The sequence below is a fragment of the Lygodium microphyllum genome, chromosome 30 (genome assembly GCF_053477565.2).
Source record: "Lygodium microphyllum isolate KBCC chromosome 30, Lygodium_microphyllum_v1.1.10, whole genome shotgun sequence".
Classification (NCBI taxonomy): domain Eukaryota; kingdom Viridiplantae; phylum Streptophyta; class Polypodiopsida; order Schizaeales; family Lygodiaceae; genus Lygodium; species Lygodium microphyllum.
Window position 1 is genome coordinate 61285221 of NC_141164.1, and position 26073 is coordinate 61311293.

A 26073-nucleotide genomic window follows, 5' to 3' on the forward strand; every position below is an offset into this window, starting at 1 on the left:
CTAGGAACTTTTCTCAAAAGACATGATAACGAGACTGTGAAGGCCTAGCATCAGTAGAGTTAGAATCCTAATTTATGCTGTTTTAGGGGAGCGGAATGTGACTATGCCTTATGGGCAGAGAGGTTGAGCTTTGCATCCCTCTCGTTTCCCATTCTCCATGAACCAAGTGCAGCATGAATCCACTCCGACTCTGTTGTTCCTACGCAAAATGGTTCATCTGGAGCTCAATGCTAGCTACTTTCTAGAGACTTTGCTGATAGGAAAGAAACCCTGACTTCAGGTCGATCCTAAGTGGGAACGGCCGAATACTTCTGCTCAGGGCAGACTCGGGAAGACCTAGATCGCAAACCTTGTGACATTCCTTGCGAGTGCCAGGTGGAGCTTTCTAGACTTTCTTCCTGATGGGCTGCTATGACGTGTCCCACATGAGGATGAGCGGACACGTCACAAGGAAAAACCAAGCACTGGCAAATCCATCGTTCCTGCAGGTATCGTAATTGGCTATGCTATAATAATGATTGAGTTTACTCTAGGGGTTTGTGTCAAGGGGTTTACACTCCCACTCAAAGTAGACTGACTTTTTGGAGAAAGGGGGATGCTAGTGCTTCCTCCTCCCTCTAATGGATTAACTAGGATATTTGGTCAATAAGACCTCTCACACTTAGCAATATTGGATTGCTATTCTTAGGAGAATACTTCCCAAGGATCTCTACTCTCCGTCTAGCTTTTAGCTCTCTCTTAACATTGAATCTCGACTTGATAGTTTCTATTAGGATATGTTGCATCTATCTCAACACTCTTTGGCATATACTAATTGACTAGAACCTTATTAGCCAAGGTTTGAAAATTGCCACTTATTAGCAGCTCCCACCAAATGCACCACTTATTGTCGGGACCAAAAATGGGCTCAACATTGGCTCTATCAGCTGTAGCTGCAGGCTCCTACACACACCAAACAACCCTCCGAAGACCTCATGGGGCCAAGAGCATTTGGATACTACAACATGATTTATCTAACTAATGCATTTGTGGACATAAGTTTTAAACTATAGTCCAATAGTTTTCCCACCATCCTAAGTCGAAGCATAGGGAGCTTTCCATACATACTGACTACTTCACCTCGATTTAAATATATAGAGGACACCCCCAACTAAATGTTGTGGTCCTTGTAGCTCTCCTACACCACAGGGATTGTTTGGCCCTGGGATATACTATCTTATTACATAAAGAATAAAGAAACATAGTCCTCTTTGTTTTTTTCCTGATGATGATCTAGGAGATTTATTATTTCCTTACACAACCTTTCCCCAAAAATAATCGCTCTAACCTATGGCAAAGAAACCACTTTCACTCAACATAAGTCAATAATTCAACAAACAAGTGCTATATATCCATGAGTTCTTCTTTAATACTATGCTCCGTGCATATGCAATGTGCCATGCCCTAGAGTGCTCAAACATTTTTAACTAAAAACTAGCCATGTGATGTGTAAAGATATTCTTTCAATGCTTTTTCTTAACATAGTGTGATGTTGAGAAGACAGGATTGAACTAACACATACTTTTGCTCCTTTAGATATTCAACAAAACTTAAATGCACAATCATTCATTTTTTCATGAAAGAAAACTTGGCATTTTATCCTTCATTACACATAAATTCATTATATGGACCATTCTTTATGTTATACGACATTTTTATATAGAAACACCCCTTGCACAAGCACTTTAACATGCAAATGGATGTAGGCTGAGGCTAAACCTCATGCCTTATAGTTCACCATACATCTAAACATGTTCTACTATTTTTTATTTAAAAAACAAATTTTAAATCTATTATTATTTTTCTTAAATTATTTCAATTATAAGCACTCATTGTTTTGCAATTTCTGATCATACAATAGCAAAGACCAACCATGGTAACTAGAATACACTATTTCATCCACATACAACATTACTTCCACCAATTTTATATAATTATCATCATATTTCTCAATTTTACATGTTTTGTATGTATTTGATAACTAAAATTTGTATTATGACAGCCATATATTCTAAAATTTTGGGCCCATATCCCTTAAATACAACACATATCACTTTCATATCAAATTTTATCCCATATACATCTCAATTTCATAATGAAAACAATAATAGAATTGAATCCCCTTTAAAATTGTGACTTATAGCAAGAAAGCTGCTTAATTTTTCATGATTTCGGAGATGCGTAGGCTGCCCCCTAATACTTGACACAATCGCTACTGACCACCTTCATGCTCTCCTGCTCCATTTCTTACATCTCATTGCAATCTGACACCCCTTCCCTCTTATCCTCTCAGCCCACATGAACAATAATTATGGCAAGAGAGAAAGTGGAGATAGAGAGATTGATTTTCTAGCTTTCAGTATAGTATATCATTTCTTGCGCTTATTGAGATGATCTGAGGCAAAAAATTGCTGCATCTCATGCTCAAGGCTACTCTTTTTTATTTGATCTGTTGCAAAATTTATTTTGTAAGGCCATAAGGGGGTGCAGTAAAAAATGCAACTTGAAGTTTTTTTTATTTTTAACCCCTTAAGCATCATTACTCAAAAAACTAGTTCAGTCCTTTGTGTTCATAGTACCAACAAGTGGTTTGCCTAAAATCAAAGGCCCGAACAAACTCGGATTCAAGATTTGAAAGCACAAGTGCATTCCTAGCATCATTTTTTGTTGAGTTGGCCTCATGGATACTATTTCTAACATTTGGATCAAGTAACTAATTTGTAATGCAAAAGTTGTACCTCTTTAAATGGGCCGTCTAGCAAAAGTATATGTTTGAGGCCACAAACATTGGTGTAGTAGCATGTGGACCTGTCACTCCTTGTCTCTCACTCACTAGCTCTCTCTCAGTCTCACTAAATGCAAATGAGCTCTCCCCCTTGTTTCACTTTTTGTGTTTTCTCTTTTCCCCCTTATCTTTTGTTTTTCTTCCTGGATATGCAAAATCTAATTTCTTTCTTGCCCTATTTCCCTAATTCCTGGTTATCTAGAGAGTTATCTTTTCCCTATTTCCCAAACCTTACTGTCTCAAATATGATACAAAACACACAACTCCTACTCTAACCAATGCACAAAAGACTTCCTACACCTAAATTAATCCAAAAAAGAGATTGAATAGCCTCAAACTCCCTTGCTTCCTACCTAAAACCAAGTGCAAGGAACTCGTCACTCCATTCAAAGCACGCAAGGTACTTGAGGCTTGAATCTGTTTGCCCTGGTAATGGAACCAAAATGTCAGAGCTTCTTGCTTGACCACCAAGACCCACAGACCGCTTATTGCTTCAAGCATTTCAAGCTAAGTGCAATGGATACCTCTCACATAGCCATACACTCTCTCACACCTACGAGTCTAGTGAGCTTACCTTCATGCTCAATCAAGTGCCTCCTCCCACAAGGTCTCCGATAGCTCCAAGATCCAAGGAGCAGCCTCAAGCGAGCTCGATCCTCAAGCTCCATGCTCCATTCCCGCATGTGAGACAAGAGAAGAGAAGATAAGGGAAGAAGAGATGAGAATATGGAGAGCTTCTCCACCATGGTCCCTCACCCTCACACACTCACTTGTTCACTCCTTCACACTCCCTCTCTTAAGCACAAGCTCCAACGAGTGAGAACAAGAAGAAGAAGAGAAAAAGAGAGATACTTTTGACCAAACACTAGAATCATCTTCTTCATTCACTTTTTCCCTTTTTGTACATGCCCTTCCTCTCTTTGGGCACCCATCTCTTTTTACATGACCAACCATTTTGGCCCATGCCCTCTTTCCTTATTCCTTCCTATTTTCACGGTTCCTTCACCCATGACCGCCATCTACATTTATAAATTGCATAGGAGGAAGCTTGGTGCTCTTTTATAAAATGAATTACAATGTGCCCAGTGCTTTCCTCTTGCTAGAATATTTGATGCACTTGTCATTGAGTGCTTCCTTTTACATTGAGGCTTTTCTTGCATTTTTATGAGCTTTCCTTTCTCTTTCGTTTTCTTCTCACCTTGGGCTATCTTCCATTTTCGCCTTTTTGGGGCTTTTCCATTATGGCTTAGACTTCCAACGGTGTAAAAATTATAGATGTTGAAAAAATATGGAGTTGGAGTTGGGCGTATAATGATTGCTTTTGGGTTACTCGAAGAAATCCACATAAATAAGATCAGTCTATTGTACCACTTTGACTCGTACTATCGGATGTCCTATCACACTTTTAGATGGGTTAAGTGGTGTGATGATGTGTTCCCTTGGATTCGCCTATCTAGAGGCTTGGGAGTAACTTTTGGCATGAAGGATCTGAGAGAAGTTGCAGAGATTTTAGGTTTGATTCCTAAGCAAGAGAAGAAACTACCTTATGGAGAAACAGACCAAAAATTGCTAGCTATCCTTAAGCTATTGAATTCAAGAGCAATCATGGACCCCAACCACTGGTAGCTAGAGAAAACTTAGACACTAAAAGAAATTATAGAGGATGAGATTATTAAGTGCTAAATTAGTTATGGATGAAATTTTTGGAGAGTTAAAAACAACAAAACAAAGCCTCGGATCTAGGAGTAAGAGAATGACATCTAGATAAGAAGCACCGCCACTAAAAATACTCCAAAGAGTCAACATATAATTGAATTTGGGTATAGATACAACATCTAGTTCAAACAAAGAAGTTCTTGGGCATGACATCCAATCTGACAAGACACCCTCAAGATGAAGCAAAATAGACTCTTATTATTGGGATAGAGTTATTTCAAGCACAAATAGTCTAAGTGTAGAAAGGATTGAACCTAGAGTCCTTTCAAGCACAAATAGTCTAAGTGTAGAAAGGATTGAACCTAGAGAAAGTATAGCAAGTGGGATCAATGCCACGATAGGGAGTAATGAACTTTTATTTAGTTGGGAATTGGAGCATCCTTTTGGGTTAACCCAATTTTTTGAAGAACCAAAGGAAAATTCTTGAATGGATCAAGTATTGGATTTGGAATTATGCTCTTTGCTTCTTATCTCTCGTCAAAGAGAGCCCTGATAGGACTATTGGGGGTTACAAGCTGTGTGTACCTAGCCACCTAGATTTACTTATATGCACTGCAGGTAGCGGTAGCTCACTACTATCACTTTACTCTTTGTTCTTTATATGGCAATAGAATAAGGGAAGGAAAATTACACATTGTGACCATTGAACTTTCCACCACATACTATCTTGCTCTCTCTTACTTGAATCTCCATAGCTCTTGCTTCTTTCTTACTTTCACTTGTGCTTCCACTCCTCCTCCACCTTTCAACTAGTGCCATAGTAGTGTTTGGTATCTATGGGAGCTCATGCTTGGAGCGAGAAGCACAAGGGATAAAAGCTTTGTTGCAAATGTCAAGGATTTAAGCTTCTTCTTTGACATTGATGATTGCTATTTGCACAATGATAAAAGTATTATTCTCATAGAGTCACAATCTAGATTTGAGTTAATTGAGCCATTGAGGCTCGATTTGGAGTTGCAATAGCCCATGTTTGCATTGATTTAGGCAGCCATTAGTGGGTGGAAATGATGCAAAATATCTTCTCTTTAGATACTCGAAAAGAGGGTTTGGATGCTCAAAGAGATTGAGCAACATTGAAGCCTTTCAAGAGAAGAGAAATCAACAATCTCTTCCATTTTCTTCCTCTTGAATATATGCATATTAGAGAGAAGAAAGTAATAATACCTTTCAAGAGTTTAGTTTGGAGCCACTCCATATATTTTTAGTAGATACAGAGCATGTTGCACAAGTCATGGATAGCTATCGTAGCTTGATAGCACTTTCGTATTTTAGCCATAATGTTTGCACACGATATCAGATTGAGGTGTTCTATAGCTCAAAATAAAGAGAACAACAAGATTATATATTTGAATGATTATAAAGTAGATTTTGTGATTCTTAATTGTCTATTTACATATTACAAAATAATTAAATTTTGTACAGAAAACATTCACAGTTAATGTTTATGTATTAAATACCATCATGCTATTTGGGTATGCTACATAGTTCCATTGACTCTTGGCATTGATGTTTATGCTAAGATATGCTTATATTGAGCTTTATAACTTGGATTTGAGATTGATTGGTCGCATTTGGACAGTGGCTATTTGGTTCAGTGATTTCAACTTGTGAGCTTGAAGACTTATTGAAGGTATATGCTCTTGCATCTATACATTATGTAATTTGGATATGTTGATGCTATCAGCTCTATTCATTGAGCTTCCTTTATTACTTTCGATACTATAGATTTACTCTAGTGGGAAGACTTGATTTTTTAAAAATGTAGAGCTTAGTTCATTTGAGTTAGTGGGAGACTCTCTAATGTTTTATTGGTTTGTGCATATAGTATCACTGTAAAGGTTTGTGATTGTCCGATGATTTGCCTTTGATTTGAACACCTTTTACAACTTATTATCAGTGGGTTGTCAGTGGTGGATGCATTATTGGCATGCATTATGGTATACATCTATGTAACTAACACCTTGGATGTTTTCACAATATTTCATACTCTGTGGTTTACACTTTTTCTTTAAATTACTAGTTGCATTGTATATCCTGATTGCTATTTAGATTTCCCTAGAAGTGGGAGCTTATTCTTTTGCATGTTTGCCTACAATTACATGTTTATTTACTCTAATTTTATGGACATTCATGCATACAATCATTTTTTAGCACTTATTTGAGAGCAAATACTTGTCTTTAGCACTCTAGTGCTTTGTGCTAGTGGATAGCTATGTATTGGCTCAATCTCTCTCCTTCTACACTCTTTTTTGTCTTGGTTTTGGAAATGATTTTTTGTTTTTATATTATCATGTACTCTCTTTATTTGGCAAACATAATGGCAAGTGCTTCCAATGACAATGCTATCTTCAACATAGAGAAGTTTGATGGTAATAATTTTCAATATTGAAAGAGTCATATTTGGTAGGTTGTCTTGTAGAGGATACATCCTCCCAGCCACATGCAAGAGTGGAGATTTCTTCTCATGCACACACTATAGCGCATCAATAAGCTTCTCGATTGATAAAATAGTAATGTCATCCTTTTTTTACTTATAGAATTCTTAATATATATATCCTTTTGATGTGTTTGTTTGCTTAGGACTCCTATCCTAAGTACATCACATCATGAGAGTCAGCGACTTACTCCTGATGTACCTCGTCTTGCTCAGGTGACACCTAATGTCAGTCCCGTAGGTATATCTTTTATGGTGATTACTGATTAAATATCAAGTAGTTTTTAAGAACTCACATCTCAATGTATTGTATCTTTGTATTGCATGTAGGCGTTAGTGGTGGCAGAGTAGCACACCACTAGCCTGATCGATTTGGGAGACACCACCAGTGCCCCCACTAGTACTGATGCGCACATGCACTAGAACTTTGTGTGTCACATGCAACATCACGCCTGATAGGGGTATCCTTCAAGCCGGAGCTAGCATCGCCTTCAGACGTCAGATGAGAGACCTCTGCATGTCTTATCTACATCGAGTTCATGTACCATGGGAGTAAGTATTATTTAACATAAAGAATATGAATTACAGTTTTTTATATGAATTACTAATTGACTTTATTTTGCAATGCAGCAATTGGCTTGAGGATGATAAGAAATATGTGATCAACACACTGGCGATGGAGTTTGGGACAAGATGGAGTCAAAAGTGGTTGCTCAAGAAAATGTGCAAAGAGAGAGAGAGAGAGAGAGAGATGAAACAAAATGAAATGCTATATTTACATCTTCAAAAGCTTAAAATGACCTATGAGACCAAAAAGTTACGACCAAAGAGCTGTGATACCAATGTCAGGTAGAACAACAGTACTGATGATTTTCTATGAAACAAGCATGAGATCATACATATCTGTGGTCTCTCAATCTGCGTCCATAAGGAGGCTAACAAGCATGGGGCCCATATATATTGCTTCTGCATACAGCAAAGCTAGGGTGACCATACATCAAAGCTGGGGTGACCATAGTGTTATAGAGAGAGAGAGAGCAAGACTGGAGCAGCAAATGTGCAGCGTGGCAGGGGGTACTACGGCTAAGGGTACTACAAGTACTCACTGAGGGTGCTACTAGAACTATTGCCTGGAAATGATAGAAGACTAGCTTCAATTGTCTATTGCTAGGCCACGTCATCAAGAAAACAATGCTTGATTGGGGGTATTGAAGGTTGAGATGTTGATACTAGGGTTGAAACGTGAGGTAGAAGTCTTGGTAGAGGAGGGGAATCGAACCCCATTACGAACTTTCTTTCAGTGAACTTGAAGCTAATATGATCCCCTGTACAAAGCTAGAGAAAGAAAAATGAGTCTGAGGGGAATCAAACCCCGACACTAGCCATATGAGGCTATCACCACGAGACTTCCCCTTGAGTTGACATGTAAGACTAATAGTCCTCATCGTCATCTCTAAGATTAACCATCAATAAAACTGCATCTTCATTATCCTTGTTGACTTCTTCGAACTCCTCCATCGTTAAATCTGTGTTGATGTTTATTTCCTCCATAGGCTTGACATCCATTATTTCTTCCTCTTTGGTGTTTGTAGTGTTAGAGTCTAGATAGTTGTCATTCTCATCATCTACAATGTCATCATGATCAGAAATAAGAATTCTACATCTCTCTGACGTCAATGTGTCTAGGTTCGAGGACGTAATCAATTCATCCTGATCCGCTTCCTCAGGTTCAACACTATCAAACAAGTGTCAACCTCTAGGTTGGACATGCACAACTTGCCACCATGGATGAGCATATGTATTCTTGCAAAAGAACACTTGTTCAGCATGAGTCAGCAGAATGTAAGGATATTTTATTGCACGCAATAACTTCGAGGAGTTGACGGACCAAAATCTACGGATGGTTTTCTTTTCATTGTGGCATTATTGCCTTTATACTCAGCATGAAACCAATCCACCTTCAAAACCACCTATCAAAATACACAAATCAAAACTTTAGAATTATGTATAGCTTCAAGAAATCTACATATCATTGTTGCATGAAGAGAGATTTCATTTACCTGCTTGAAGATACGATACGATACTTCATAAATGCTAACTATGGTTCCCACATAACCACATTCACAGTCAACAAGATTTGTATCTCTTGAACTTGCATGTGATAATTTCTTGAAAGAGGCAACAATTCAAGAATCTTGAGTTAGATGTAAGTTGTCAATAGCTTTTATTCGAAGATGTAGTCCATAAGCCCACATGTTGGTATACATTCGAGCCTAGACCAATAAATAAATTATTTAAAAAAATGAAATGTTTAGTTCAAAGTTTTCAAAGCCCAACAAGTTACCTGTCTTTGAAATTCAAAGTTTTCAAAGCCCAACAAAAAAATGAAATTCTCTGTTCCGTTGAGATTGGCTCATGAACACTAACCGCCCCGTTGCATACGGGTGTATAACCAATCCATGAAAGTAGGTATCTCCCCATCGTTATTTACATTGGTTTGACATCCGGATCTTCTCTTTTTACATCTGCCAACTCGTTTGCATGCAAGTTCCTCCTCATATTCATCAACGAATTGTTGCATGCATTCTCTATTATAGACAATGGAAGTAGAAATATCCAATTTATCTTGGACCTTAAGTCGAAAAGGGACTCCCTTATTGGCAATACCTTGTCTAAACTGGTAGAAGATGTCTCATTTGTCCATATGCGTGGAGCTTTAGAATTGGTTTTCTCAAGGTATTCAAAAACATAATACATGCATCCTTCAAGCATCCATCGCTCCGCCATAGAACCCTTTGGTCTTGCTTTTTGACGTACATAACCTTTCAATACTCCCATAAATCTCTCCACACAAAACATCCATCAAGTGCTCACAACACTAGCAAGCTCTATCTCATCCACTAGATGGATTAGAAGATGAACTTGGATATCAAAAAAGGAGGTTGGAAGTTCCTTTTCCATTAAACAAAGAAGCTCTATACATTCACGCTTCTTTTGTGGAATTGACCCTTTGGCAATCTCTTTAGATGTAATCCATCTATAAGTAAAAGAAAGAAGATATTAGAGATGTTTTTGAATTAAGAAGATATCAAATAAAATTGTATACTAAAAATAAACAAGCGATAAACACCTTGCAAGTGATCCAAGGTGATATATTACATCTTGGACTCCTCTTGTAGTACATCCATCAATAACAAGGGGTAGAACATGCTGCATACATGATTAATCGAATCAACAAAACATGCAAGAAAATAAATACTTACAAAGATCTAGATAGATTTACTCTCACAAAATTGTGCCAATCATGTGTTTTTAAACCAAACAAGCTCTTGTCATCTAGAGTGAACATGTTTCGACAAGATGCTCCATATCCTATAGGCATACGAATCGACTGAATCTTCATGTTGATAGTCTCCAGCTCTTTTGTTGTGAAAGCACCCATGGGGCACGCTCGTAGGTTGTCTCATGTCGAGTTTCATCATGAAGTGGCCATAGATTGGGCTTTGAGTTTCAATCCTTTAAGTCATTTCTTGTTGCTGCTGTGTCTTTCAAGCCAACGAGGTGTTGCCATAACAAATGACCAATGTTCTTGAATATGAACATAGAATCAAGTTGATGACATATCTTCAAATCCTTCCAATATTCCAAAGTATACCATATCAAAGGACTTTGAACTAGAGCACGTTTTCCTCTCGCTTTCTTCTTCATAGCATCATCATCATCGCCGCTTATGATCTCTAACTCTAGATTGATAGAAGGTCAGTCCAACATTCCACTTTAGATACCAATCCTTTTGTGTCATTTGTATTGGACATCTCCCTTCTTCTACCTTTCCATTAAAAATGTACGGCTTGCCTTCTGTCTCATAGATAATGATCTTCAGACAAAAATCATATTTGTCAAATATATATATTTTTGTTGAGGTTTTCGCTATAAGTCAATCTCAACCAATCACCACAAATTGGACAAGCTTTATAACCCTTGGTACATATCCCTACTTGGAAAACATAACAAAGGTGATTAGCACAATGAACATCGTACAAACGTATGAGACAATATATATATATTTAAACCATTTACCTGAGAAAAAACCATATCCTGGAAAGTCGCAAATAGTCCATGCTAAAATTCCATGTCTTTGACCAATGCTTTTGGACATATCCATGACATCAATCCCTTTCCAAAATCTTGAAGATTGTCGATGAGAGGGGCCAAATAAACATTCAGGTTCTTAACTTGTCGTTTTCCCAGAATTAAGATTGAGAGCATTAAATGCTCTTTCTTAATGTTGATATATGGGGGTAGATTATAGTTAATAACTACCACTGGCCATGTAGACTATTTACTTGATTTCATTGAAAATGGATTCACACCATCTAATGCTACACCCATCTTTAAATTATGTGGTTCTTTTGCAAAATATGGCCATCACAAATCAATATGCTCAAATGCAGGACTATCTGATGGAATTTGCATTACTCCATCTTTGCTCTTGTGCTCTGCTCCCCATGTCATAAGCTTAGCTAATTCGGGATCATAAGCTTAGCTAATTTGGGACTTTGGAACATATGTTTTATACATGGACCTAGGGAAAAATGTCTCAATACCTTTCTAGGGACCTTACATTTCTCTTATTTATAACAAGGCGTTTGACATTTTGGACACGTCACACTGTCCTCGTACTGACCTCTATATAAAATACAATCATTGTTGGGACATGTATGTATAGAAGAATAGTCAAGTCCAAGACTACTTATCATCTTCTTCACCTCATGATGTGATGCACGAAGGGAATCGCTTGTCGGCAAGAACTTCTGAGGGAGTAGCCTACAAGTTCATTAAAAATATGATAAATAGCAAGAAAACATGTTTAGAATGTAACAAAAAAAAATGTTAGATTATTACATACTTAAAAAGTGTTGAAATGGATAGATTGCTCCATCCAAAATGGCTTTGAAGATTAAAAATAAGTAAGCTTGCACTTAATCATGTCACTTGGCTTCCTGCGTAGATATGCTTTAGAGCTCCTTCTCAAAGATACTTCTCGTTGTTAGGAATATCGCTCACACTATCATTTTGATACCAAACCTTAGTAAAATTAGACATGACATCATCGTTATCAAAGATATCATCATGCCCATTAAAGTCCTTAGAATATTGTTTCTTTAGTCTTGCATATGCATTAGGATGGCTCCTGCATAGGATCCTCATGCACTCTATTGACATGTGAGATACATCATGTGAATGTTGATTTGTGACATTATTGATGTCATAATCTGGAATCTACATATTTGAAGGTAAAGAAGATTGTATCAATAGCATGCTTCTATATAAAAGGAAAGAGAGATGTGCATGGAATTCAATAATTATCACAAATATAAAACATTTAGAGACAATAAAAAATGATTATCAAATTAAAATAGAGACAATAGAGAATGTGGTGCAAATTAAAGTGTAGAATTAGGGTACAAGAGGCCAAAATAACATTGGGAATTTTATACAATGGAGCTCTCAATCCTCATCTATTAAGGGTGCTCTTGGAGGTCTACACCATCCATAATTGACTAGCAATTCATCACTAGCAGGTAATGATCTAATAGCATTGACACCTATGTATCTTTGTACATCCCTACTCATATTTCCTGTTTCATGACTATTCTCACACTCCACAAACATGCAATTGGTTCTTGCACTATCCCTCGACTACTATTGATTAAACCTACTATGTTTCCTTGAGTGTAAGGTCTTCTGTCAACATAGAGTTTTTGTCCTTTTGCATGTGTGATCCCTCTATCAAAAAGAGAGGTTGCATTGAGACATAACCCATAAGTACTCATGCTCTGAATGTAGTGAGTAAGCTAATGCCATGGACCCCATCTATATATAGGTCCACAAAAAGACATAAGGGTGACCTCTGAATGAGGGGGCACATGCAAATCTTGTGCAATAAAGAGGCCTCTTCTTGCTCCACTGATGGTAGATAGAGCAATCATGTAGTGATTTCCCCAAAAGCTAAAAACCATTCCATCTAAAGGAAGCGATCCTCTCTGCCATCCTCTGTATCATCTTCAATCATATGTATGTACTAGAGAATGCAAACCGAGTAGGCAATAGATGATCTCCACCCATCTTAGCCTCCAAAGCAGGAGCTAGAGATGTCGAGAAACCTCGAGCTGCCAAAACTGACAAATGACCTATCCATGCCATGTGCGAGGGACATGTGCACCACTGATAGTGAAGTATCCTTGTCATCAAGTGAATGTACCTACATATATAATATGGTTGCATTATATATGAGCCTTTGATTTATAAAATAACTAATAATAAAACTAAGGGAGAATAGTCACATACCATAGGTCGATGTCGCTCCTCAGGTGGTGGTGTTCGCTCAAAAGTACCATGAGTCACTCATGTGAAAAGCACTCCCATTGTGGCATGAGATATGTGCCATGACAATGATTGTACCTACATATAATAGACTCATCGTAGTAGAAATTATCATAAATGGGTTCATGTGCAGTATTGGAACTTTGTGCACTCCAACCACCACCAGTAGGAGGTGGTAGTGTACCCTCTAATCAGTCCAAATCTGATTTTCAAGTACCATAAAAACATGAGACATTTATCAAATGATCAAAGTTAAAAAATCAATTAAAAGTAACAAAACATTGAAATCTAACAAGTTCTTTGTTATATTCTAACGCTTATTGTAATATGAAAAATAAAAGCACGCTACTGTATGGTGGAAACAAACAAGAGGAGGGCTAATATGTGCATAGAGACATGGCAATACTTCGCAAGAAGAGTCGCCTACGCATCAGTTTTCCTCAGCATAAGGTATGTGCCTTTGCTAATGTATATTAGAATTAATATGCACTTTGCTAGATTGATTCTAACTGTTCTCTAATCTATGTTATTTTGTTTAATCAAATTTACATAGGAGGAGGCAGCACGAAAGAGAGTGCAGGATGGTCACACATCTAGACTAGGCCAGATTGATTCTAACTATTCTCTAGCCTATGTTATTTTGTTTAATCAAATTTACATACGAGGTAGCATGAAAGAGAGTGATAGCTGGTCACACATCTAGACTAGGCCAGATGGGATGGGATGGATTTGTGGCCACATTTGTGAGTATAGACCGTTCAAATTTTAACTTTCAAGGGTAATATTATTGAATGAAGGAATCAATAAGTCTTTGGTTGTGTCTTGATGCAAAAGAAAGACTATGGTCGTGCACCTACAATGTAGGAGATGGAGTATGCCACATACTACGGCTACCGCGCTTTGCAAGGGACACTTATTACTGACAGGCCAGATCCACTTGTGAGTGTCACTATTTTATTTTTTAGCTTATTTTCATGTTAACTATAATATATTATTATTTGATTTCACTAACTAATGTAGGAGCAGTATGGTGAGGACGACATGACAAAGATGGCTTGACAAGAGGCCGAGGGGCGACACTGAGAGGCTAAGAGGAGTGGTGGCCAACAGATCGCTGGCCATGGTGGTGACGATCATGGAGATGGGGGCAATGATGGTGTTGGGGGTGGGGGTAAGGGTGGTGGAACTGGTGATGGTGATCATGAGTCCGATACTAGTGACTCGTATAGTGATGACTCATATAGTGATCATGCCTAGGGATTTGTTATGTATATTTGAGGATGAGACTTGTATTGTATATGTGAGGATTCATCACTATTTATTGTATATACATATGTGAGGATGACACTTGTTTTGTATAAGTGAGGATTGATCACCACACACTCTAAACACATGTACATATATTTACTGATGATATATACTGACGTATGTTTGTTGCGTCATTGAATTTGTCTATTGTCTATTGTCTCTTGGAAAGCTAGATAGAGAAAAATCATAATTTTTATCGCAGCTCAGTGTTTTTCTATGTTAGGCTCTAATATTAACAAGCTTTTGATTTCCATAGTTTTTCAGAGGTCCCAGATTCTACGTTGCATATCAACTTAAGCTAACTTTCAAGCTCAAAGATCTGAACTATGAAGTTTCAACGTACATGATTTCAAAGTATCAAGCTCACCATAAGCTATTACAATTACAATACCCGATTTCATTTAATGTATCATGTACAATGTACCAATTACAAGTATGAGGTTTCATTATGAAACTTGATACCAAATCAAGAACCAAGTCTAACACTAAAAAGGTTTCTTTATTTCCATGTTTATTGGTTAAGGTATCGCAAAGTTAGACCAACCCATCAAGTACCAAGCACCAAATCAAGTATCAAGCACTGAATCAAGCACCAAGTACCAAATCTAGTACCAAGTACCAAGTTATACCAAATCAAGTACCAAGCACCGAATCTAGTACCAAGTACCAAGTTATACCAAATCAAGTACCAAGCACCAAATCTAGTACCAAGTACCATGTACCATGTACCAATTGCAAAAATGAAGTTTCATTATGGAATCTGATATCAAATCAAGTACCAAGTACCAAGTATGAAATCTAACACTAAAAAGTTTTCTTCGTTTTCATATTTATTGGTTAAGGTACTGCAAAGTTACATTGACATGTACCTAGTCATATGAAATAGGGATAAAAAGGTTGAACTTAAGTACGATACTTGATGTCTTATAATTCTCAATATTTATATTTTTCTTGTTTTTCTTTTTGGCTCATAATTTAGCAAGCTAATGTATCGGATGATAAGTTGGCAATAATCTCTCTCTTTCTTTCTTTCGTTCTATCTCTACGTATATACATGAGTTGTTAGGGGGGTAGCCATGAAAAAATATGACGTTATGGAGAAGAGCTAACGTGACTGTAGATGCTTTTGTATCCGGGAGTGCTTGAGCTTCACACCACCTAGTTAGATAATCTATCATGACAAGGACATATTTGTTGCCTACCACAAAAGTAGGAAATGGACCTATGAGGTCCTAGCCAACCATCTCAAATAATTCATTCACCTGTATCGATGAGAGATAACCGGATTTCTAATTGGGTGTTTAAGCTCTTGGCAAGTGCAGCAAGTGTGGTTTCTTAATCAGTGATGTAGTTGGTCAATCCTTTCCTATATTTGATTGTAAATTGGTATTCTTGAAGCACCAAAGCCCATCAAAGAAGCCCTACTAGTGGGTGGGATTTTTGCAAAGAGGGATGATGGGTTGATGGTCAATTTCGATAGCGACAGTGGTTCCATGAAGATATGGGTGAAATTTGGTAAAAGCCGAGACCACTGCAAATGAAAATTCTGCACTCTCTTTAGTACTTCCTCCAAGACCTATATATGTTCATGGGGTATGGCTGAGGATATCATCCAAATAGACCATGAGAACACCCTTGAGGATGAGGTCGTGGTTGGAAAATTGAGTTAGCAGTTCGTTGAAATGAATTGCCAGCATCTGAGAGGCCAAAAGGTATGCATGTGGATTCATACAAGCCCGTGCGGGTTCTGAAGGCTGTTTTGTGAGCATCCATTATCAACTAATGATGGTCTTTTTGAGTTTGAGAAAGAGCCTAGGGAACTTGTGTAATGGAGCATAGCTTGAGAGTCCTACCAAGCATGAGAACAATTTTGGAATATGGTGGTCACAATCTGAAAGGCATAAAATGCTAGACAACAAATGAGCCTTGAAGGGAAGGATTTGATACAGGAATATTCAGAAAGACCAAAGAAAGGTGAGCATGAGTGTATGCTCAAAGTCATAAGTCATTGTGTTTTGAAAAGAAAATTAACCACAATTAAAAAAGTTTGTGATGTTTAGAAAGAAAACATTGGAGAAGGAGCATATGAAATAGTTTAGCTTTTTGAAAAGCTAAGGCTACCGAGCTATAGCTTTAAGAAAAAGCCTAAATTAAATAATGAAAAACGTAGATCAAGCCAGGAGGTATAAAAGAGAAGGTGGACGTCGTGGACTGAGAGGAGCACGTGTTTTCAGGTGGATTGTCATGAGCCTCAGGGGATTTGGTGGAGGAGTGGTTCATGATTTTGGAACCAAGCGACTGTTTTGTATGCATTAAAGATGGGAGCATGCGTCTGCATGTGAAGATTTCTATTGAGACATCATTGATTGTGGCTTAGTGTATAGAGGACACCTCAAGACTATCTTGCACGGGTATTCAATGAAGGGGAGAGTTGGGATCCACGGTTGAGGGGACACCTCAAGACTATCTCACATGGGTATTCAATGAAGGGGAGAGTTGGGATCCGCGGTTGAAAAGGCACCATGCGTATGGGCGTTGAAACGAACGTCTGTGCACTTTATCAGCACGGCCAAAGTAAACTAGGCCCAAAAAGTAAACTGGGACAAAAAGTTGGGCATTGACAAATTTGACGAATAGCTCCTTGAACTGCCCACTGACGATTTTGATGCTTCAGCCCACAGATGTTCTTCTTGCTTGTGCCGTTCTTCCTGCCACAGGGCACTCCTGCTTGTGCCGTTCTTTCTCCCACAGGGCATTCCTTACAGATTGTCATTCTTCCTCTAATCCTATAATCCCTGCTTGTGCCATTCTTCCTCCCATAGGGCATTCCTTACAGATTGTCATTCCCTTCCCCTCAATAGCCTCATCGTCAGTTACCAACACATGGACTGTCGGGTTGCATCAAGTCTTGTGAATGGAGCGATAATTAGCTATTCGTTGCACTTGGATGCTTGATCAAGTCGTCACAAGTTACAGTTGCATCGGTTTCAACAGAACCTATCTTCGAGGCTGTATATTGCGCATCACAGAGTGGACTCTAGTTCGGATTTGCATAATCGGTACATCTCTTCGCTTGGGCTATAAATCTAAATGCAATCAATAATATTTTCTTCTTGTTTGTCATCGAATGTATGTATCGATTGGAGTTTCTTTCTATGCTTGACTTTAAGCTCCTGGTTTCTCATGTCAAATGCACACATCTATTGGAGTTTCTTTCTGGGGTATGTTCCTGGCAAATTATAACTGGAGGGATGGATTCCCCTTCTGCATTGTGTATGTAGCAAAGCTTTGTTTGATAAGTAGGATTTTTGTAACTTCTAAATGTTACATCTACCTATGAACAACAAAGAGTGATTTTTTATGAGACTGTCTAGTGATGATGATGTTGCATGTTGTAGTACGTTGACGGCATGGAAGCGCTTTCAACCTCCTGCTTGTATTGTAGTCAACTAGTTCTGTAATGGAAATCTTTCGTGCTTGTCATGCGATCATGCTCGATAAAGTACTTGTTGTGGCCATGCTATGATCATGGTATACTCATGCCATGATGATGCCATACCGTTTTTTGTTCTGTTTAAGGGACTACCCTACTATGAGTTGTCTAAAAATCTTGTGCAATTTCCTTGTCTTGACATTGAGTCAAGCTATAAAGCTAAATACAGGGTAACCTTTATAGCTATGAGGGATTATGTTCAGTTCTGCTAGTTGCTACCAAATCTTCATGTATTAAATATCTAGATTTGTAAATGACAAACTTTTTATGAAGTTATTTATTTGTAATAAGACTTGGCTATGTTAAGAAAATATCTCGCAGGCAACAATGACACATACACACTCCCAAAAGAGATCAAATGAGGTTGCCTTCAAGGCTGAGTACGAAGCCTTAGGAGCACTAACAACAAACCATGTCGATATCGGAGCATCTGATGATGTTGATGTGGGTTACGATGGGGCTGTTACAAATACATGCACCGTAAGTTTGTTGATTTGACATTGAATTGCATTTTTTAAATTGCAGACATGAAATAGTTATTGTGCTTAACACTGTGCTTGCCTTTGTGTTCTTTCCATTTCAGGAGCCTCTATATGAGGAGATTGTGTGCCTAAAAATGGTAGAGTGGCACAGTAGTGTTGTGCTTGTCTTGTCTATCCAAGGAGACATGTGAATGAGTTCAAAAGATTAAGGATGATACAACACGTGAAGAAAGAGCATGGCCTGGACGAAGACATTCCTCTACGTAAGGTTGGTCGTCCTAGTACAGGTCCTAGTACAGATGACACTGTCCATGCCAATGTCGGAGAGTACTCTATTGATACCTTTATGGGGCAGAGTCAAAAGCGCTTTTTCCAAAAGGAGAGAAAGTTTGAAATGGCAAGGAAGAAGTTTGAGTCTGCTACACTTAAGAGGGCTGAATTTGCATGGGACTTGATCCCTAAAGATAAGAAGACTTCTATGGATATGGCTAGCTATATTTCACAATTTCTGAAGAAAGCCACGAGCAAATACATGGCTAAAAATTCCATCAAGTTGAAAAGAATTGAAGACAGAAAAAATGAGGGATACGAGAAGCATGTAAGCCATATTTCTTATTTTAATTGTTGTCTTCATCTTGTATTTATATATATATATACAAATGAGTTTGTTTTATTCAATGCTTCTCAATATAGGCACGGAAAAAGGTACCTCATGGAGACCTAGAACTTGCAATAGGGGGTGTTGACAATTATGAAGATGGTGATGATGGTGTAGTTAGCGATGATGACATACCTAGACCTCATGTCAGAGATCTTACTAGCTTTGGAAATGCACATGATGGAAACTATGACCCAAAATGGGCTCCTCAAGAACTTGGTCTCGCATCAACTGAGGAGTGCATTATTCCACAGTTTCGAAGTGCTTCGCCGGCCTTCCTGTCAACATTCAAAGGTTTGAATCTTGAGTCGCAGCCCCCATCGCCCCCACTGGTGAGTCTTGAGGTGGTTTTAATATTGTAGTTCTTTCCTAATCAGAGCTCATTTTATCTGTTGAAAGCTGTGTATTGATTTATGCATAGCAGAGACATCGTGCCCCTTGATAAAGGGGATTGAGATCTAGAGGTCCATGTGCTAGGGATGATATGACCACTATTAGCATCTCTTCACTGTCATCATCTGAGGACACTGTATGTGCATATACATTTGTGATCTCTAGTGGCACTATTGATCCATAATGCATAGGAGGGAGTCCCTTGCAAACGAGGGGCCAGATGGCTCATTGCAGGTTTAGGGTTGATGGTATCTATTTTTTATCTTTTATGTAATATTGTGTGATTCCTAGTGTTTTTAGTACCATGTTTTTGTGTACAGGCTAGAGACAAGTGTACATATCGAGTTCAAATCCTTGAGATAATCCCTAGTGGCTGAGGTTGAAACTACAATGATACAGTCCATTGTTGGCTCAGAGGTGTCCACTCGGACTCTCAACCTATTTGGTTTGTAAGTAATTTTTTTGTATATCATAGTACATTGTTATGTATTCATTTGGGTATGTTGGTTTGGTAATTAAAGCTTCTTTTCCAGTGGATTGAGTACACCTTATCATTGGAGATTCTCGAGAGGGTGTGTTTCATTGATAGCTTATGGTACTCTGTTGTAAGTGCAGCATGTCGAAAATCACGAGTGTTGCTGAATTTCTTTTCTGGTGTGGATGCATCGAGATTGACATTTGTTTTTTTGCCAGTTATCTTGAGGTAAACATTTGCATGGTTAAATTAGGGTTTTATCAATACCATTGTATTGAATATACTCTTTGACTTGGACATTTAAATACCATTTTTGTTAATGAAGAAATCATTGGGTTTTGTATGCCCTTTACAACCCTAAATTTAAGAGGGTTTCACATTTAGAAGACAAAGACATAAGCCTTTTGTATTTTGACTCCCTTGGGTTGATCGAGGCTCGCGAGTGTTTACCGACTGTGCATTGTGCATTAGAGAGTCTTGCATGCTTTGCAATGGATATAGAGCTTAGTGATGTCTTGAAGAGGCCACATGAGTTAGATCTAGTTGTACCTACTTGCCCTCAGCAACCCAATAGCATTGATTGCGGGTTCTATGTTATGGCCTACATGAAGTTTTTGATTGAGGGGGCACTACAAGACAAGGTGTCAAGGCGTTGGGTAAGTGGTCTTTTTATAGCACATTATGTAATTATAGCACATTTGTTGGTGTGTTAATTTGATTGGTGGTTTTTTTATCATGCAACTTTCAAAATCTTGGTTCACTCATTCGGTCATAGAAGATTTAAAGAGAGGATTACAAGATTGGTGCACTAGTGTGCTGCAGATGGAGTAGTGTAGCAAATACTAGTTATGGTTACTAGAAGAGTCCATTTTCTGTAGTGGATTTTCATACCATTTTGTATGATCGTGCTAATGCTTACGTGCCTTCAAGGACCCTTTTCTATTTTCTCATGTTCATGCCACATACCTTGTACATAATATGGGTTGTTTTGGCTAGTATTAAAATGACAAGATCTATTTTGCCTTTGCATGGGCTGTTTTGATCTAGAGTTAGCATACGAGTTGTTTTGGCTAGTATTAAAATGACAATATTTCTTTTGGAATTGCATTAGGTTTTTAAATCTGGTTTTAGCATACATGATATTCAATATTTAATTCATTTTTACTTCAAAGCACTTTTTGTTGTGTGTAGAGTTTGTATAGGTCTTGCAGGTACATTCTGTTCCATAAAATTCAGTCAATCTAGATTGAGGGCTAGAACATCTCATAGAGGTGAGGGTGTTTGCACATTGTTGTCATTATATTTGCTAATTGCGGTTGTGCTCATATTGAAGTTTGACATTGTTGTGTTTGCAGGTGATTGTGTTGCTTGAATAGGGGTAGGGTATGTCAACAATGCTAGGGGGCAGGAATGCTTTTATGGGGGTATGTCAACAATGCAGAGAAATTCATCGAGGATGGTGGTTGGGAATTCTAAAAATTTTGAGGAATCAGACAAAGGATATTAGCCCTTTGATGTGGAAGAGGCTTCTGAATCTAAAGATGGGATCGATGGTTGAAACAATTGACATTGTAGAAGCATGCCATGTGTTTAATAAACCATCAATTGGATATGCATGATGGCATGGAAAGCATTGATTACAGGATATGTATGTAGCTGGAAGGCATATCTCCTGATTATGTGACAGTTCTCTGCACTTTGAAGGCTTGTGACACCATAGAATCCCTAGAAACAAGCCATGAAGTACACTCAGAAATTTTGAAAAGAGGATTGGAAACAAAACTTTATGTCAGCAGTACTTTGGTAGATGTCTTTCTGAAATGTGTCTATCTGAAATAGTGATTTCAAGCTGCTTACAGTAGGGCTGATCGTACTTCTTAGTGGATATTTGATGCCTATTGGTTATTTCTCTATGCATGCAGTATTGATGCTTCCCATGGATCGTACACACTCTGATATGCATTTGGGGACTGTTTGGGACTGAAATAGTGCTTGGCAGTTGTGACCTTGGATGCCGTAATGTACTTACAGGTTTACATGAAGAGCTTGAAGATGCTTATGCGATCTATGTCTCCTAACTATGATCTCTGATATCATGCTTCATGAACGGTTTGGGCTCCTGTTACAGGGTAGCACATGTTTGGTTTGTGTTGCATGCTCATGGATCATGCTTGCGAGGTGGATACTTGATGCATACTTATGCCTTTTGGATGCCAAACATCTGGGGATGACGCCACATGACTTGGATATGCTTTTGGGGCTGATTTAAGCCACTACCTCCTCAATGTTGGATAGTGATTTCATGCTGTTTATAGCAGGGCTGATTGTACTTCTTAGTGGATATTTAATGCCTATTGGTTACTGCCTTGCGCTTTGGGTGTTATGCATGCTGTATTGATGCTTCCCATGGATCGTACACACTCTGATATGCATTTGGGGACTGTTTGGGATTGAAATAGTGTTTGGTAGTTGTGACCTTAGCTATGTACTTACATGTTTACATAAAGAGCTTGAAGATGCTTATGTGGTCTATGTCTCCTGACTATGCTCTCTGGTGGATCATGCTTCATGAACGGTTTGGGCTGCTGCTACAGGGTAGCACATGTTGGGTTGTGTTACATGCTCATGGATCATGCTTGCGAGGTGGATACTTGATGCATACTTTTGTCTTTTGGATGCCAAACATTTGGGGATGATGCCACATGACTTGGATATGCTTTTGGGGCTGATTTAAGCCACTACCTCCTCAGTTTTGGACAGTGATTTCATGATGTTTACAGCAGGGCTGATCATAATTCTTAGTGGATATTTAATGCCTATCGGTTACTACTCTACTTTGGGTGTTATGCATGCTGTATTGATGCTTCCCATGGATCGTACACACTCTGATATGCATTTGGGGACTGTTTGGGACTGAAATACTGCTTGGAAGTTGTGACCTTGGCTGTGGTAATGTACTTACAGGTTTACATGAAAAGCTTGAAGATGTTTGTGTGGTCTATGTCTCCTGACTATGCTCTCTGGTTGATCATTTTTCATGAACAATTTGGGTTGATGTTGGAGCCTAGTCCTTGTGGCTTCTCTTGGTTGCAGCCTCTGCCTATTCTTGACAGCTTATGCCCTATGTCACTGCTTGATTATGGTAGGACCTTATGTCTTGGATGGGTGCTATGTACTTGATTGCCTTATGATGGATTCATGCCCAACTACTTTGGAGTGTGGCATGACTATATAGTTATGGATCCTGGATGCCTTTTGGATCGTGCCGCTTGGACCTTGGATATGCTCAGGCATTATGCCTATCTGGACTTGGACCCTGGGATGTCTTGGATGTATTGTAGCAGTTGCATCTTACCTTTCCCATCCAGTGGAAGCTATATCTTGGCACACTTGGCTTGGATTGCAAATTGATTTGATGGGATTTATGGTTTGGTTTGCAGATGAGCTTCGATGATGAGACCGTGGGCTTCTATCCCTCATCTATGATTTTGTTGTCTTTGACATATGGATACTTGCATAACTTTGGCACTTGACAGGATATTTGGACACCACCCATGCATTGTTTATCAACTTTGGGGATGCCTATGCACTCTGCCCTCTCTTTTCACTGCCTATGGTAGGTCTATTGCTCTCTTGCAGGTTTAAGAGGGTCACTTACATGCTTGGATGCTTGTTACATGCTCCATGCGCCTACCTATATGTAGTGCTTACCTATATGGGATGATTTGATTTGGGTAATGCCTTGGATCCGATTACAATCTTGCCTTGGATCCCCTTCATTGAATACCCGTGCGAGATAGTCTTGAGGATGGGCTACTTGCATGTTTTTCAATGGCTATAGTGTGTACTACTAGAGGCCATGTTTCATTGACAGAGAGAAGAAGCATATCGTTGATTGCTAGGGTTGTGACTATAGCTGATATTCACTAAGTTGCTAAGCTTTTCTAGTCCTTTTGTATCTTGGAAGTAGCTATGTAGATAGCATTTGCCAGATTTCAAGATATTCTATGCTAACATCAAGCCACAAACTTATACTAGCACTCTTTTTTCTCTAGTGTCTCGGGTTGTGTGAGGGGTTTTCCTCCTTCACTGCTCATGAAACATCTTTTTTGGTGTCCCCCATTGAGGAGTGCAACAATGGTTTAGTATTATTACTTATTCACAAGGATGGCGACTTTCCATGGGAGATTAGATGAAGATGTTCATGCTTGAGCTGATTATGTTGAGCAGCACATGCAAGATTTTTATATTGTGGATGATGAAGATATGGTGGTTTTTGCTTTGCAGGGATTCAAAGACTATGCCTTGGAAGTTATCAGTTGTTTACTGGATGATATCATCATCAACTAGGAGAGCCTCTCACTTTTTATACGAAGTTTCTTCTTTGTTCATCCTGCAAGTTCTAGTATGAGTGATCAAATGTATAAAAACTTTCTAGGATTGTACCAACTTTGACTCAATAGCATTAGAGCGATGGGATGCTATTATAAGGATTACATCGATGTATTGGATCTAATTTGGCAAAAGGTTCAAGATTTGGCATATGGGGCATATTAGAAAAGCAGTGTTCAATATGTTGAAGAGAAGACTTGCATGTACGAAGATGAGAGGGAAGGATGTGCATCAATGGATTATTCTTTTGCTATGGAGAAAGCTCTTTTTTTTTGCAACCATTACTATCTTTGGCATTGATAGAGAAGAGGGGGAGGGCTTCCATGAGTCCCCTACATCTTGTGGTGATACAAGAGATGTTATGTCTACTAACATTTGTTTGGACTGATATGTTGGTACTATGCTTATATTGGAAAAGTTAGCACGAGTTATGATGATAGAGGAGGCTATTTCTAGTATTTGGCAAAGTATCTAGTGGATGAATGCAACAGTGTGTGGTGTCGAGGTATCAAAGAAGGTTACATGATGAAGCCAGTTGGATAACTACTTGATGAGGAAATGGTATGGATTTGAGGCGTGGTCAAATATTTTGCTTTGTGGAGACCAAGTTAAAGGAAGAAATTGTGCTTATTGGTATGTATATGCCTACATAGATAAAAGTTTTGTTCAGAACTTCTTGGATTTGTTACTTGGATGCATACAGATAGTTACAAATTTTGCACTTTTTGAGAAAGTGGTTATGGAGTTTGGAGATGAGTATGAGAGTGACTTTTTTTATGGAGCGGTTTTTGCATACATGTTTTCTATGGCACATAGTATTTGGGATAGCATGCTAGAGTATTCATATGTCTATGAGTTATATGGTTCTTCTATGTTTTCTTATGGCCTATGGAAGTATCTTGCATAGAATGGTGAGGATGTTATCTATGTGTTTGATCCACGAGTTCAAGAAGTATACTATACAAGGGAGTTTGAGGAGAGCACGTTTATTTTTGTGTTTGATCCATGTATTGGAAAAATCTTCCTTGTGATCATCACGATGAAAGTGGAATTATTTACATCTTTGATCTAGGTGGATCGTTGCAAATGAATGTTTGCGGACCAGGGGGAGGGATAAATATGTCACGCATTTCCGCAAGAGTTTGATCCTCCTTAAATAAGGCAAGAAATTTCTTCTAGTGAATGATGTCAGTGTGCTTTGGCATAGCCTGAGAGTCCTACCAAGCACAATAACAATTTTGGAATATGGTAATCACAATCTGAAAGGCATCAAATGTTAGACAAAAAACAAATCTTGAAGGGAAGGATTTGATAGAGATATATACTGACATCTCAAAGAAAGTTGAGTATGAGTGCATGCTCAAAGTCATAATTCATTTGTGTTTTGAAAAATAAATAATCACAATTAAAAAAAATTATGATGTTTGGAAAGAAAATGTTGGAGGAGTAACATGTGAAATAGTTTAGCTTTTTGAAAAGCTCAGGCTATTGAGCTTTAGCTTTAAGAAAAT

The 26073-nt window shown here is 38.4% G+C and overlaps 1 protein-coding gene and 3 pseudogenes across 1 annotated transcript; 2 read left to right on the forward strand and 2 right to left on the reverse strand.

The window, feature by feature from the left end:
• Positions 1–8405: 8405 nt before the first annotated feature.
• LOC148009909 (uncharacterized) lies at positions 8406–9761 on the reverse strand (annotated as a pseudogene).
• Positions 9762–10233: 472 nt separating this feature from the next.
• Positions 10234–11393, reverse strand: LOC148009910 (uncharacterized; annotated as a pseudogene).
• A 66-nt stretch (positions 11394–11459) lies between these two features.
• On the forward strand, positions 11460–21546 carry LOC148009911 (ubiquitin-like-specific protease 1D; the record flags this gene model as incomplete). Its single annotated transcript, XM_087672843.1, has 4 exons — positions 11460–11468; positions 20229–20398; positions 20496–20826; positions 21526–21546. Coding segments are annotated over 4 exons (531 nt in total), but the record flags the coding sequence as incomplete, so codon positions are not given.
• On the forward strand, positions 13714–14618 carry LOC148009912 (uncharacterized; annotated as a pseudogene).
• Positions 21547–26073: the final 4527 nt, after the last annotated feature.